This window comes from Eucalyptus grandis, chromosome 11 (assembly GCF_016545825.1).
Source record: "Eucalyptus grandis isolate ANBG69807.140 chromosome 11, ASM1654582v1, whole genome shotgun sequence".
NCBI lineage: Eukaryota > Viridiplantae > Streptophyta > Magnoliopsida > Myrtales > Myrtaceae > Eucalyptus > Eucalyptus grandis.
The window spans coordinates 44,092,620-44,107,447 of NC_052622.1; the positions used below are offsets into that span (position 1 = coordinate 44,092,620).

At 40.4% G+C, this 14,828-nt stretch overlaps 1 protein-coding gene across 1 annotated transcript; it reads left to right on the forward strand.

Moving 5' to 3' along the window:
- Positions 1 to 12,039: 12,039 nt before the first annotated feature.
- LOC104425782 lies at positions 12,040 to 13,366 on the forward strand. The gene has a single exon (XM_010038580.3). It carries the CDS (start codon positions 12,460 to 12,462, stop codon positions 13,153 to 13,155), a length of 696 nt encoding a protein of 231 aa, XP_010036882.2. The 5' UTR covers positions 12,040 to 12,459; the 3' UTR covers positions 13,156 to 13,366.
- Positions 13,367 to 14,828: the final 1,462 nt, after the last annotated feature.

Sequence of the window (14,828 nt, forward strand, 5' to 3'; positions counted from 1 at the left end):
GGTCTCGAGCAAACATCACGAGGGGGCATCTTTTTATCTAAGTGGAGTTGGAAAAGACCGTGACTCGTATCTTTAGGAAATCGTTTTGATAGCCCAATGTTTAAAGATGGGCGTCGTTTCTCTTCTTGTTTCTGTTTGTCTCGATGTAAAGAGGAGCATATTCAACCGTCGATCATGGCAGACCTAGTCGGTGCGATAAACCTTGAAAAATTATTATAGTACGACCTTCTGCTGCGTTTCTTTTTTAAGAAAGCAGAATAAGAAGCGCCAACTACTCTCTGTTTTCTTAAATAGGAGAGAGAAGCACGCGTTCGGCCATTGTTTTGGTTGAGCGGAAAGTCTCGGTCTAGCTAGTTTTAAGCATTTCGTGTACTATATACATACTATATGGAGACGGATATACTATTTTGCAATACATTGTTTTCTCAGTCATCCGAAGGGATTGCCTTTTACCTACTGAAGTTTATCCTAATGACCACCCTTCCAATATGAAAGGGAGAAGTAGGGGTTTGAATCCCCATCTTCTCAGGGGGTTAGAGTGAGGATGAATTAGTTTTAGGAGTGGCTTTCGACTTCCACATCCTGTAAAAAGAGGCAGAGCAAAAGTCTAAAGGTCAGAGTTAGAATAGGAAATAAAATAGGACCGACAAAAAATAAATGATTGCCTTTTACTCTTTAGACATGATCAACCTACACCATAAGCTCCCTCTATGATTGCAATTTATGAGTTGCCTATAATTTTGCAAACCTAGATAAGATGTGAATTCAGAACATTCATAGTCAATTCGTATTTTATTGTGTTCGTGTTGGGTTGTTCCTAAGATCACCATCTCCGATTTCATGCGTGGAGTGCTTAGCTGTTCAATATCACGAAATTGTGCATGCCCCAAAAAATCACACATTGCCTTTTGGGATATTGAATTGTTTATAATAATACGTAATGTGACTTGATCAATGCACACGAGTATAGTCTAAAAAAATCAATCAAGCAGAGGATGCACCTTTTCACCATGCTTAAATGACACGAACAACCTCCCACTTCTTTTTATATATCCATTATTGCCTTTAAATGACTTACTAAAGGTGCATCAATATCCGTGATTTGATTGATCATGTCTTACCACTTTCTTTTACAATACTATAATGGCAATTTCTATTCATTTTGTGGAAAATACGAAGACCTCCCAACTGGTCCCTCTAAGCCATGTTTGTTTAATTGCCTATCCACATCGAATACCCGGTAATCACGCTTAACTCTCTGCGAAAAAATCGAAGACTTTATGTCTTTCTTTTTTTACCTAGTCGACCCAATACATAGGATCAATGATATGAATCGGTACCACCGCCCGTGGTGGCCGCACTGGTTTGAGCTTAGTACCCTATCCGAGAGGGGAGGAGTTCGAAACTTCGTGGACGCGATACTTCAATGCATAACGCGCGACTTACCCGCGTATCTAGGGGTCAGCGGTGGGGACCCCGGCGCCCCAGGGTTTACTCTCCCCCGCAAAGCGGCGTGGGGAGGTTTCCTGGGTTACAAAAAAAAAATGATATGAATCGATTTGCTGACCGCCTTACAAAAAGTGGCTTGGCGGAACTCATAATAAAGTTTAACGTATTTTGTTTTATTCGCAAGATTGAAAAATCTTTTAATAGTCTAACAAATTATGAAAAGAAAATTTATTTATGCAACGATAAATAAATATATTGGAAGAGCTACATCATACTAATTCCTAAAAATCATGAAGAAAAATCACATATCCTATTTATTAACTAGGTTTTTTTTATGCTTTCCTTGTATATACAAATTTGTTTCAAGCTACTTCTTGTTTTTGTGAGCTAGGGAAATTTGCTTAAAGCTAAAGCTCTATTTGTTTCATGAAAAATATAAGTATATATAAAATGTTCTTAGTAAAATCAATTGCTCGTATCCATCAATGTGAAATATATTTTCTATTATCGATGATAATTTATATTTAAATACTTTAATGGACGATAAAAATATATTTCTTTATATCATTTTTGTGAATAATATAAATAAATTATTTTTAATATATATAATTTTCAAATTATAAATATTTCGTCTGAGGTTGCTCCTATTCTTTTCGATTAGTGAGGTTCCTAGTTAGACACCCACAAATTATTAAATGAGAGTACGTGGTAGGCCACTTGCCCTCTTTTTCTCTCTCGAAACTTCCCATCAAATTTCTCGACCATCCCATCTTTGTATGGAAACCCTCTTTCCCACGTCAAACAAAGGGAACCCCCCGGCCAAATCAACCAATCGAAACCTTGGGCTCTGCTTCCTCGTATTTAGCTTTTGTACTGGAGACTGTGCATAAAACGTGGACACATGACACGATTGAATGTCGTGGCTTTATATCTTTTACTTCCTGTATGAACACGATTGAACAACAGTCCAAGCATCGACTCGGACGATGGGACGCACGGACCAGTCGTACCATATGGAGTTCCCTTCGTGCGATACATGATTGTCACCTCGCTACGAACGTCCGTTGTTTATTTCGTGCAGGATCGCGGGAACGAGATCAACGCCGGAGGGTTCTTCAAAAAAACCCTGTATGATTTTGCTAGTTTTGAAACGAAACGGATGCTGATGTTGACATGACCTGCGTTGGGTGATACCTTAACCAACCCGCGTGGTTAGGTTTGAATGGAATCTGATTGCTTGGCAAGGACAAAAAGTCAATTGGCGCAATCAAGAAGGTGATGTCAGTTACCTTGTCGTGGTGGGCTACCGAAATAATTTCTCACTAAAAGTCGCTTAACTTTTCTAAAACCAAAATCCTTTTCTCGGGCGGTCTTTTATTTAATCAAAAGCACTCAGATAATGATAAGTACAATTCTTTTTCTTTTAAATTTTGACGTTTTTAGAGGAAAAGCTGTGAATAATTGACAAGTGCCTGTAGTCTCCCGACGGGTCCCCCGGTCGGCATAGATTAATACACAGATTCACATTATTTTATCTATGCATTAGTTGAATTGTACGAATTTTAGTAAATAGCTCTGCTTTTTCCAGAGGAGGAAGAGAGGGGACAGGGATGGTCCATCTCACCCAATTTTTCTTTCGCAATTTTTGATGCGTAGACTTTTTTTTGGGGCTTCGATTTTTGGTCCCTCTAGCATTATGTTTTTTTATATTCAAAGCGTTGGATACGATTCCTTCAAAGTGAAGCAAATCTCCCTTATTTTTTTCTTCTTAATTAATGAATAGAGAAAAAGGTGTAAACGTATTGAAACTCTTGTCTAATTGGAAGAAAGTCTTCGGCCCAAAAACGTGCAGCGAACGAGCTTTTACCCATATCGGGAGGAATTTTCCAAGAAAAGAAAACGTGGAAAGCGTCTTCGTATATGTCAATTTGGTGATGGGTGTGGAAGAACCGAAGTTGGGGCTGTCAGGGTCAAAGATTATTGAGCCTGATTATGCCCACCTTGTCCCGCAACGCACTGAATTTTTCTAAAGTTTTCGAACTATATTCCTCAGCTTCATTCGGTCGCGCAAGAATATGCTCCCCGCAAAGCACTTTTCTATTTTCGGAAGAATGTTTCTTTTTCTCGACATAATTAATTGCAACAAAACGACATATAATAAATAAATCATGGATTAACACGGCCCTAGGGGAAAATGAGAGTTTTTATGTTGTCCATCTTTAATTGGAGAATGATTTCTAGAGCCTCAATTAGGTGATAAATACATAATATTCTAAGTGAAAACGGTAAGTGTCATTGATAAGGGATGGAATTTTAAATATGAAGAAACGGGAAAGGACAAATAATAGATATATTTGTTGGGCCGGACAAAGTGCAAAAATTCAAATTGAAAAGTCATGTGAGGCGGGGAAGGTAGCCCTTCCTTGCAAGCAAGGGCGACAGTGGCATCTAGAATTCAATTCCGAAAACACTATTGAAATTGAAAGAGAATCGCGGATTAAACCCCCAGATAGATCTTTCCAATATTCTATTTTCGTGCACTCGTCGAAATTGACAAGTCCTACATTTTGATCTCAATGGAACTCGACCCTTGATTAGTTTGATCAAAGTCCTTCGCCTCAAATTTTCCATGCAACAATTCGAAAAATTTGACTGTTCGGGGTCTTGGGGATTGAACTCACATTAGAAGACTTGAATGGTACACCTCTTGACAAGTTGTGCGACTTGATTGCTCTCTAGACAAAGTTTAAGACTTTTAATAAACTTTATTATTTGGATAATGCTATGAAAAATTATAAACCAGTACACATGTGCCAAATTTATCTCAAATTATAAGTGACACATTTACCCTCTTCGGTTTTCCTAAAATTTCACCATCAAATTCTTGAGTTGAATGACATGCGATGTGCAAGTTTTGTGTTTTGGCCTTTGTTTATCGTAGGTGTACCAATTTTATGATTTTTTATGGTATTAATCAAATTTAACAAAAATTAACAAATAGCAAATTGGTATAAGATTTTTGTGGTTAAAAATTAATTTGAAGTAAATTTATTATAAATATAGCAGCTTGAGATTTTTTGTTGTCAAAAAGTTAATATCGATAAATTTGTTACAAATGTATTAGTGTAGAATTTTTCATGATATTTTTGTCCTCCTTTGAGATTATAGGGTTTAGATACTTTGAAGAAAGAAAATAGGTTTTTTCTTTTCTTTTCGTAGCCCTAACTTCGATTGAATACATAACATAACACGGCAAGTTTCTTAGCAAACACGGTCATAGTTTTGAATTTCAAATATCTAGATAACCCATACGCATAAGTTGAGGTTTACACCTGGGTTAAGCTTCATCATTGACAATGGATAGAGAGGGATTTTAAGAGATCAATGCTCTATTTATTTCAGGAAAAATTAGTGATTTGGAAAGCATTTTTCTAAAACTAAAAACTTATATAGCTTGAAATAATTAGTCAATACAAATATTTTATTATTATTAACAATGATTTATGTTTGAATATTTTATGGACGATAAAAATATTTTTCATTTGTTCATTTTTATAAGTGATGCAAAACGATAATTTTTATAAATAAAAATTCAACTCGTTTGTTTTTTGAGAAACAAGAGGGAGTCTGAATAAATCAAACACATCTTATTTGAAACTTCAAAACAACAACTTATCTTTTTCTGTTTGTTTCGTAATAGAATAAATAACTGATTTCATAAAAAATTGATTTTTCTCCTATCAATCTCGAAATTGAAGGTTGGAATCCTTAACTTCACCATGGAGGGATGACAAATTTTTAGGGTATATATTACTCAATGGCTGCATTTCCTGACATGTCAAACCACAAAGACCCACGAATTTCTTTTAAGGAGAGTGGATCGGTTCACGATAGCTTATTCGAGGAATGAAGCAATGGACCCAATCAATTCTAAGAAGGCAAAGCATATGGTGTGGATCAAGCGATTGTTGTCAAGCTAGCAAGAGCAATTCGTCCATCCCTTTCTCAAAAGTATCTGAATAAATTCAAGAAAGGAATAATCTTTTCTATTCTATTTACTCATATTTTTTTATGATTTCTGGCCCGGTGATGCAGTCCTTTGCCACTAAACCCTATATCCAACCACCACAAGATGATTCCCTGTTAAGCATGTTCACTTTTTCCCTAATTGGTCTTCAAGTCGGAGGATGCACCTACACATATTTCCCACCACTATTTCCAACCACTTCTTAAGGTAAGGGAAGTAATCCAATCTTCACTTTTTGGATTGAGAGATTATTTTTAGGTATTGTCTATGTGTGCACACTAATGATGAATTTGTGGGAAAATTTATTTAAGAAGCTCCAAACCTATTGTACAGAGATCAATTATATTTAAATCTATCCATTGTACCCTTAAACGATTTGCCAAACATAATCCTTCCGGCTAAATATTTTAAAAAAATATGTTTATGACTAAATTGGTAAAATTTCAAAATACTATGACTAAATTAATACAAATAAAAGTTTAAGACTAATGCGACACGATTGAAATATATGATTGAATTGGCTGTTATTCAATAAATTTATGATTTTTTTGATAAGTTTATCCCTGAACTTGTGAGTAGGTGAAAGCATTAGCATGAGTTTTGGGGGCAACTTCTTTGACACGGTAGTCAAAATATGCGTTTGGAGAGAATGGAATGGGAAGAAAAGCGTCCAAAGTAGAAGTTGACCAAAAGCAAAAGATGGAAATTAGACAAAGTTGAGAAGAAGATTTCGTTTTTGAGCTTATTAAATTAAATCATGACGCAATAGCGATAATACAGCACGAAAGGTAAAAAAAGAAAAAAAGAAAAAAAGAGGAAGATAAAGAAGCAGAAGCTCTTGTTTATTAATATGTAACTTTATGTGTATTTTGGTCTTCCAATATATATTGTGTAATTCAATTGTAAACAATTACTTTAATAAATACAAGACGGGCGACCCTAATTAGAATTAAGCAATCATCAACACACCGTTGTTATTCACCCTCAGGAAAAACTGATCGAACCCTTCGACGTTTTTAACCTAAAGCAACACTTCGTTTGTTTCGGTTATGCATATCCAGTTTTGAATAATAAGATAATCATGTTAGTATGTTTGGAACGAATCACTGACGTATTCATCCCACTACCGCTACGGAAAAATTGGAATCATATGGGAAAGATCCCAGTGAAGGTCCGGATTGACCATCGACAACTATCGACCTTTGTGTTTATTGATTAAAGTGATAAGATTCACCGACCTAGTAATTTATTATAACTCGATTGATCAAGTGGCGAGATTAATCGATATGTTAATTAATTAAACAAGCCCATGTACTTATGGTTTAGATTTAGATCTGAGAATTTGATCTCCCCCGATCTAATTCTAGATTTACAAGTTATTATCTTTTGATTTAGATCTGAGAATTTAACAAGCATATTTTTGGGGATTCAATACTTGCGTGCTATGTATATGCATAGTTCCTCTACCTTTGGTTTTAATGGCCTTTTGCTAAACTGCAAATATTTAGAATATGTATTTGTTCAATCTGTTTTGTTTTGATCTTTTTGTTTTTGTTTTTTTTTTGTTTTTCTTTTGTGACTGAGGAACCGTCAGAGACTTTCTTACAGGATTACACCGCCCTTCGATGTCCAGTGGCACCACCAAATGTCGTTACAAACCACTATTTTAGTTATTTTCGTATGGGATAGTCTAGAGAAAGCTGAACTGGATAAGTATTGCCAACTAGTATTGCCTAATTAGTGGAAAAGAAATTTCATTCGTGTGCTCATTAGTGATGAAGATATGAGATTGAGTAATTGACTGCATATTATTTTGCTCAATAAATCCATATGTACTTAACCAAGCCGGTGCTTCTTTGATTCCCTTATTTTCTGGATTTGACTTTGTCTTGTGACATTTTTGGCTTCTCTATTTTTATATGCACTTCTTGATGTGCACTCATGACTAAAATCAGATTTAGTAATCAGTTGTCAATTTTGGATAAATCTGCTTTTTAAGCATGACGAGTGACTCTGTTTTACCAGATCATCTTCTTATCTAGAGTTTATTTTTGTTTTGGATTTTTATGAAATTTATCTCGGTTCATAGTTGGATTGTGTTTGCCAATGGTATATCTTTAAAAACAAATGGAAATTTTCTTTGGAAAAAAATGAACCGGAATTGACGTGGACGGATCCAGTCACAAAGTTTCGATTCAAATATGGATTACCAATGGATCTGAGGTCCGATAAAAATCTCGCCAGCTACTACTTCCGGAAGAACCTCGATCACTTATTATAAAAACCGGATTTTAATAAAAAGACGATGTCCATTCGAGAAAATTTCCAAGAAGAGCTATTGCAATCGACACCGACAGGTCACCGTCGCTGTCTCGACTTCCCGTATGTAAGGCAACCCTCCCTCGTCGGTTGATATCTACGGCCTTTTCCCGTGGGCCCCCTTCCCTGCAATCAATCAATCAGGCCCCCCTCACAGGGCTAGTCTCGTAATTTCGCGCAAAATATCTGACCCGATGTCGGGCAGACATCGTGAACCTCACGACAGAAAAGAAATAAAATTCTAGAAAAAGCAAAAGGCGGGGGAAAAAAAGAAAAGAAAAAAATTAAAGGAGGGGGCAATTTGTTCGTGGTGGATCTTACTTGCCCCAACTGACAACGCCAACGATCGCAATAACAACACCTGCACGCACGAGGCCTCCGACCTCCACGCCACCTCCCCTCCCACGCGTCCCCCGCGGATCCAAATCCCGCCTCTTCCTTCCCGAAGACTTGTTACCGGCAGCACCGGTCTCGGGAACGTGCTCGAGCGGTGCCAACCCTTTATTATTAAAAGAGAAGAAAATCGGCTAAAATCTTAGATGTGACCCGCTACGACACTCTCACTCCTAACCTTTTTTTTACACAAAAAAATTCACATTGATTTAATAAATTTACTTCAAACTTTTTTTATACCAAAAATCTCGAACTCACGTCAAAGACTTTAAAATTTTACTAATATGACACGATTTACTTCAAATTTTGAGACGGTATATAATGAGTTTCGGATTTTTGGTGTTACGAGAAAAAAAATTTGAAAAAAATGCGTCGTGAAAAATTTGAATAAATAGGTCTCAGTAGAAATAATTCAGGGTTAATTTTAACTTTTTGATGATGATTAAGATTAAAATCTTTTGTGGATGAACATGTTTAAACACTGGGTTAATGAGAACCCCGTTAGAGTTAACGGCGGTTCGATCTCCGAGGCGACGGTACCGTGGACCAGGTCGGCGGAGCAGCTCACGTGGAGACAACGACGCATGCCGTGGCCGGCAAGTTGACGTGGCTCCGTGCATGGTCACCACGGGCACTGACCCCGGTTGAAAAGTATCCGGGGCTCGCTGTCTCGGAACTGGTGAAGCCGCTCCTTCCACCCACGCCGCCGCCGCCGAATTCAGCTCGCGGCTCGGCTTCGGAGATGCGGCTCGCCGTGTCGCTCTCGCGTGGCACGTGGCTTCGGATCTGGGATCCGGCCCCACTTGCGCGTAACAATTAATAAAAAAAGAAACCGGGGTTTCCCCCTTTTTGCCGGCTCTCGCGATTGGGATCTGTACGGTGCGATCTCGACCGTCGATTCGTGCGAGGCTTGGACCGGGGAGGGGAATGAACGGTTCGGACGGCGACCACGCAAGGGGGGCCAATTTCAATTAATTGAGCAACCGCTTTTAGAGGACTTTAATTATTTACTCCGAAAGCGTCTGGAACGGGTCGAGGCATTTTCTTTGATCGAGACTGAATTTGATGGGTGATGGTGCCCAGCCATCCTCGCTGGGCCCCACCATCGTGGGAAGAACTAATTGGGACCCGCCAACAATAAATTTTAAGAAAATGATTTATAACGTCGCACTCAATTTTATCTAACCGCGAAACTTACTATAATAAACAAGGTATTGATTCCCATCTAATTTATTCTTTATCAACAACGTCGTTGATTGTCATTTATAATACAGTCAATACTAGACTAAATTAATTTTATGACCATAAAAATCTTTAAATTGATATATTTATGATAAATTTATTTAAATAAATTTTTTAATCACTAAAAATTTCAAATTAATATATATACGATGGATTTACTTTTCGTTAGTTTTTATTAAATTTGATCAATACTATGAAATTCTATAGATTGGAGCAACTGCAGATTAAAACCTCTAATTGCTATATTCCTTAAATGTCACATGTCATTCAATTAAGTAATTTATGTTAAAATTTAATGGAAGTTAACGGATAATAAATTTATTATAGATATATTAATTTACAGTGTTTGATTATCAAGAAATTAATGTGGGGTAATTTATTACAAATATGCTAGTTTTGAATTTTTCGTAATCATTCACAATAATATTTGAGTTATGTTAATGAAATGGGAATCAGAGTGGCATCACATAGTTAAAATCACACACATAACCCTAACTTATCCATTACATTTGGGTCAGATCGAGTTGGATCGGAATATGTATTGTTTTGACGAGACCCACGCATACAAGTATATTAATCCGGTCGTGATCTATGTTGGATTTTGAAAAAGCTTTCTACTACAGACGTTTGCAGAGGGTTGCATAATTTAAGAGAATATATGTACGATAAAGAAAAGTGTAGGTACACAGTACGCTCTGGGTCCTCCTACAGAAAAGGGCTCGATGTCCGGGAGCCATCATTATTTATGAGACAACATGATCCTAATCGATTTTTTTTAATTTATCGTGGTCCCCGTTGCATCACCGTTATCTCCGTCCCTTGTGCATGAAATGTTCGAGAGAAGATTCTGTCGAGCTTTGTTCTATATTGGAAAAATATTACAAAAATATTGTTCACCGTTAACCCAAAAAACTAATTGCACATTTTTTTATTTTTCGAAATGAACGTGTTGTGAAATGCTCCGAGTCCGTCTTAACAATGCTTAAAGAGGAAACATTTTCATTTTCAAAATACAAATTATACATAGCACGAGAGAAATAATATATTAATAATGACAAAATTACTATCACGAGAACTCAAATTAACACAATTATTTTCAAAATGACAATTTGCTACCTCTACACAAAATCAATATGACGAGATATCAAATTACTTCTTCGCGTATTTCAAGCTCTCGAACTCTCTTGCAAATCCTATCTTCTATCAGCCACAGACACCATATCTCTCCTCCACCAGACATCGCCGCATGTCGCTGACATCGGCCCCCTCCTCAATTCCCCTCCTCGTCATTACCCATTGATCATGCTCCCTCGCCGCTCCATCGAAGATGCGGCAGCCCGTAGCGGGCTTGGCTCTAGCGGAATTTGGCTAATGCCAAGATTGGATTTTTCAGCTCAACAAAAACAGGCTCCATATGTGATCGTATATGAGACGAACGGTTCTTCGCAGAGTTAAGCAAGGCACACAAGCGATATCTCCGTTAGCAGCGACACGATTGCTTGAAGGAGGCCCAAAGGTATGTTCCATGCATCTGTACTGTCGTCATATAATGTCTAAATTTCCAAAGCTGAATCTAGAAAACGGCATGGCACTCCCCCGAAACAAGCACATAGAAAAAATAAAAGCCGTGGGGGGAGCGGGGGACCTTGCGTTTCGGTTTTCCATATCCAGAAACCGCCCCCGTGAAGCCACGTGTCGCGCTTATCTGGTCAAAATTCCGAAAGGGCGAAGGAGTCTTTGCTCGACCCCCCATGTAAAACGATAAGCACGACTCTTTTTTTGCGGCTAATTCTCCACCGAACCTCGCGAAAATGACTTGGGTTGTTCTTTGGGGGTGGGGGCCGATAGCCGCTAGATTTGGTGGAGAATGTTTCTCGTGCAGACAAGAACCCTCTACGAACACGTCATAATTCATTATATCTCTTCACAAATCCTTTAATAATAATAATAATATATCATAAAAACCGAAGAAAACGTTGTTAGGCCAATCGATTAAAAAAATCCCATATGCTATTTTCGTCGTTAAAATCACAAGAAAAGATCCGAATCCGTCGTGCGAGAGTCCATACAGAGCACGCACACCACGTCGACATGGCCCAAAAAAAGAAAAAAAAGAAAAAAGAACGCAGCGTTAATATCGCTCCACCGAAGCCGATGGAGAAGCTGACCACAGGAATCGAAGTTGACCCGCGCGGAGGGCGCGCGCGCGCGCGCGAGAGGTTTCCGCTGGGGGCCCACCCCGGACTCCAAAGGCGGAACTTAAATGTAGTTCAATCCGCCAGGAAAGAAAGAGAAAAGAAAAAAAGGAGGCGAATAAAAAAGGAAGACCCAAAAAAAAAAAAAAAACAAATTGAATAATACAGATAGAGGAAGATGTACGTTGTACGTGACGGGTGGGGGGAGGCCGGGGGGATTTTCTATGCGCTCCACGCGCGCGTGTCCACAAACCTCCCATCATCTCCCCCCTCTCTCTCTCTCTCTTTTATTAATATATTATTTTTAGAAAATAAATAAAAATAATGGGGGATCGTCTTCTTCGTGTGCAGATGGAGGAAAAGAGGGGGCATCCTCATCGGCGATGACAATCGGCCACTCCTATATAAACCCTCCGAACCCACTTTCCCCCTCCCCGTCCACACCTAACCTTTTTCTCTCTCTCTCTCTCTTTCTCCCTCGATCGAAACTATAAAATCCCAGTCGACCCACTTTGCCCCCCATTACCACGGACATCTCCGGCTTTCTCTCTCTCTCTCTACCCAAATCTCAGAAGCCTTCTCTCTCCTCTCTCCTATCCCTCGCGCACTTGGCAACTACCTTTCTCGGCTGATTTTCTTTTTCATTTTCTCGAGAAAATCGAACTGCCCACTATATAAAACCTAACTTTTCCCCAATCATCCCACTTCAACCCATACGTCATCCCCCCCCTTCTCTCTCTCTCTCTCTCTCAGCGCGGGTTGACCTTACGTTACTTCGTGACTGTGTCATTTGAAGCTGAAGACGTTTCTCTCGCCCGTCTCTGTCTCTCCGTGATGATGGAAGAGAAGAACGACAAGAAGCGAGCGCGAGATGACTCGGCCGTCGACTCGCCCGTGTCGAACCTCGCGTGGGTCGACTCGGAGCTCGGCTTGCCCGAGTCGAAGCGGGTCCGGGTCGGGTCCGAGCCGGACCTCGACTCGGCCAACTCGGATCTATGCTCGCCGGAGGCGAAGCGGATACAGGAGGACCTGCTCAACATACTCGACGACTCGGAGGGCGTCGCGGACCGGGATCCGGCGATCCAAGGCCTCGATTCCGTCATCAGAAGCTTCGAGGAGGAGATACTCCTCCCTCAGGGGCAGTCCGTTCTAGATCTGTGTTTGGAAGCGGCTGAGACCCGGTCGGAGCTGGGTTACCTTCTGGAAGCTTCCGACGACGAGCTCGGTCTCCCTCCGAGCTTCGGTTCCTCCGCGGAAGACGACGGGAAGGCCGCCGACGGCGAGTTGCCGGCGCCGGCGACCCCCGGCACGCCGGCCGGGTTGGGATTCTGCGAGACGATGGCCTTTGAGAACGAGATGACGGGTTACGACTCATTCGAGTTTGCATCCGAGGCTAGCAACAGTAATAACCGTGAAGCGGGCGACGAGTTTGTGATGTTGGGCGGGTTGTTTGATTTCCCGGAAAGTAGTTGTGAACCGGACGACGGGCCGGAGATGTTGTGGCGGCCGGAGTCGTTGCCGGCGATTTGACCCGTCGTTTTTTCCAAAGGGGGAAGTTTCTGGTCGCCGGGCGTTTTATGGGCGCCGGAACGCTTCCTGCGACGCAGACGGTTGTTGATATCGATAGGTTGTACATGTCCACAAAAAGGAAAATCCTGATTAAGTGTTCACGTGAAGGTGGTTGAACGAACAAAACCTAATCGGCCTGTGCGGACAATTTTTTTTTTTTTTGGTTTTATTATCATTTTCCCCATGCAAATTCACTTAATCGACATTAAATTGAAACGGCAGAAAAGTTGTAGAGGGGCGAAGTGCGGTGTGGAAAATCGAACTTAAAAATTTGAGAGAATGAACGGAAATGAAATTGAAGAAGCAAACGCAACGCAAGGGCAGGAGCATAATTGAGCCTTTGTACGAGCGCATGACATGACAAGTGCGGATGTTGTGTTTTTTTCCCCAGTGACCGGAGCGATGCGAGGAATCTTTCAAGGCTTTTTCGCAGGCGCCTCCCCCGGTTTCGGACGTTAAAGGAAAACCGACATCACGTGAATTGGCAGGAATGCGACCATTGCCTTGGCCTGTAGACCCTTTTTTTTGCCAGTCAGATATTATCGATGGTGAAAATACCGAAGATGCGTTCTGGAGTCTTAATCATCTCCCTACTATTCCTCTTTACCTTTAAAAATACCGAACGTGCTTTTGTATAATTTACGAAAGTTATTGTTTTTTCGAAATTGTTCGTCCATCCCAAAATGAAATTCGAAACTCAACCGCCTCGACTTTTGTCACCCTGAAGCCTCGGGTGTCGGAGGAGATGTAAGCTGATCTGGGTTCTATACGGGCTTTCATGGTACCTGCGCCGATCCTGATAGGAAGGGGCATATGTGTTATGTGAGCTGAATAAAATCCTGAACTGCATAAAACCTGTACCGGGATACAACATCGAGCAATTCGTTTTTCCTAATTCTTCCGACCTAATAAAACCTTTAATCTCAAAACTCCTCCGACCAACGACTACGAAGTCCTTCCCTCTCGACCACGCATAGCACCCGAAAACTCAACGCGTCTCCTTCATCTGGTGGAAGACGCCTCCAGATCTGGAGGATTGATGGGCCATGGAAGCGTCGAGCCTCTAGATCTTTGAGGCGACGATCCTCCATGGTCGTCGCGGAACCGTGACTTCGTAAGTGAGCAGCGGTGACCAGTGTGGAGGTCGCAATGGCTGCTGGCACGACGGCGGAGACTATGTAGAGTCGATTTTCCGCGAGCGAGGGTGAGGCGCTTCCCCCCGAACGCTTGCCGTACTCTTACATGGCGGATGTGATTTCTACCCGTTGATTTAGTTCGTGCGCTTCTTTTATTCCATGCCAATCGCTGGTTGGTACCTTTCCCTTTCCCAAAATCACTGGTTGATCAACACCCGCTCTTTTTGCGATTGAGCGACGATGCACTTTCAATGAGAACAGCAGCTTACATGTCACGATTGCTTTTGCAACTTGTTTCGGTTCGAATTATAGATCTGAACCGGATAAAAAACAGATCATTTTATCCATTACCCAAATTGAAAGAGAACCGATCCGAAAATTTGGATTTGGATTGGGTCGGGTTTCGGTTCGGGTGACTATTTTTTTCATCCCTAGTGGAGGTCAATGTCAGTGGAAGTTTTTGAGAATTCGAAAATTTAAAGAAGCAACATTTTTAGG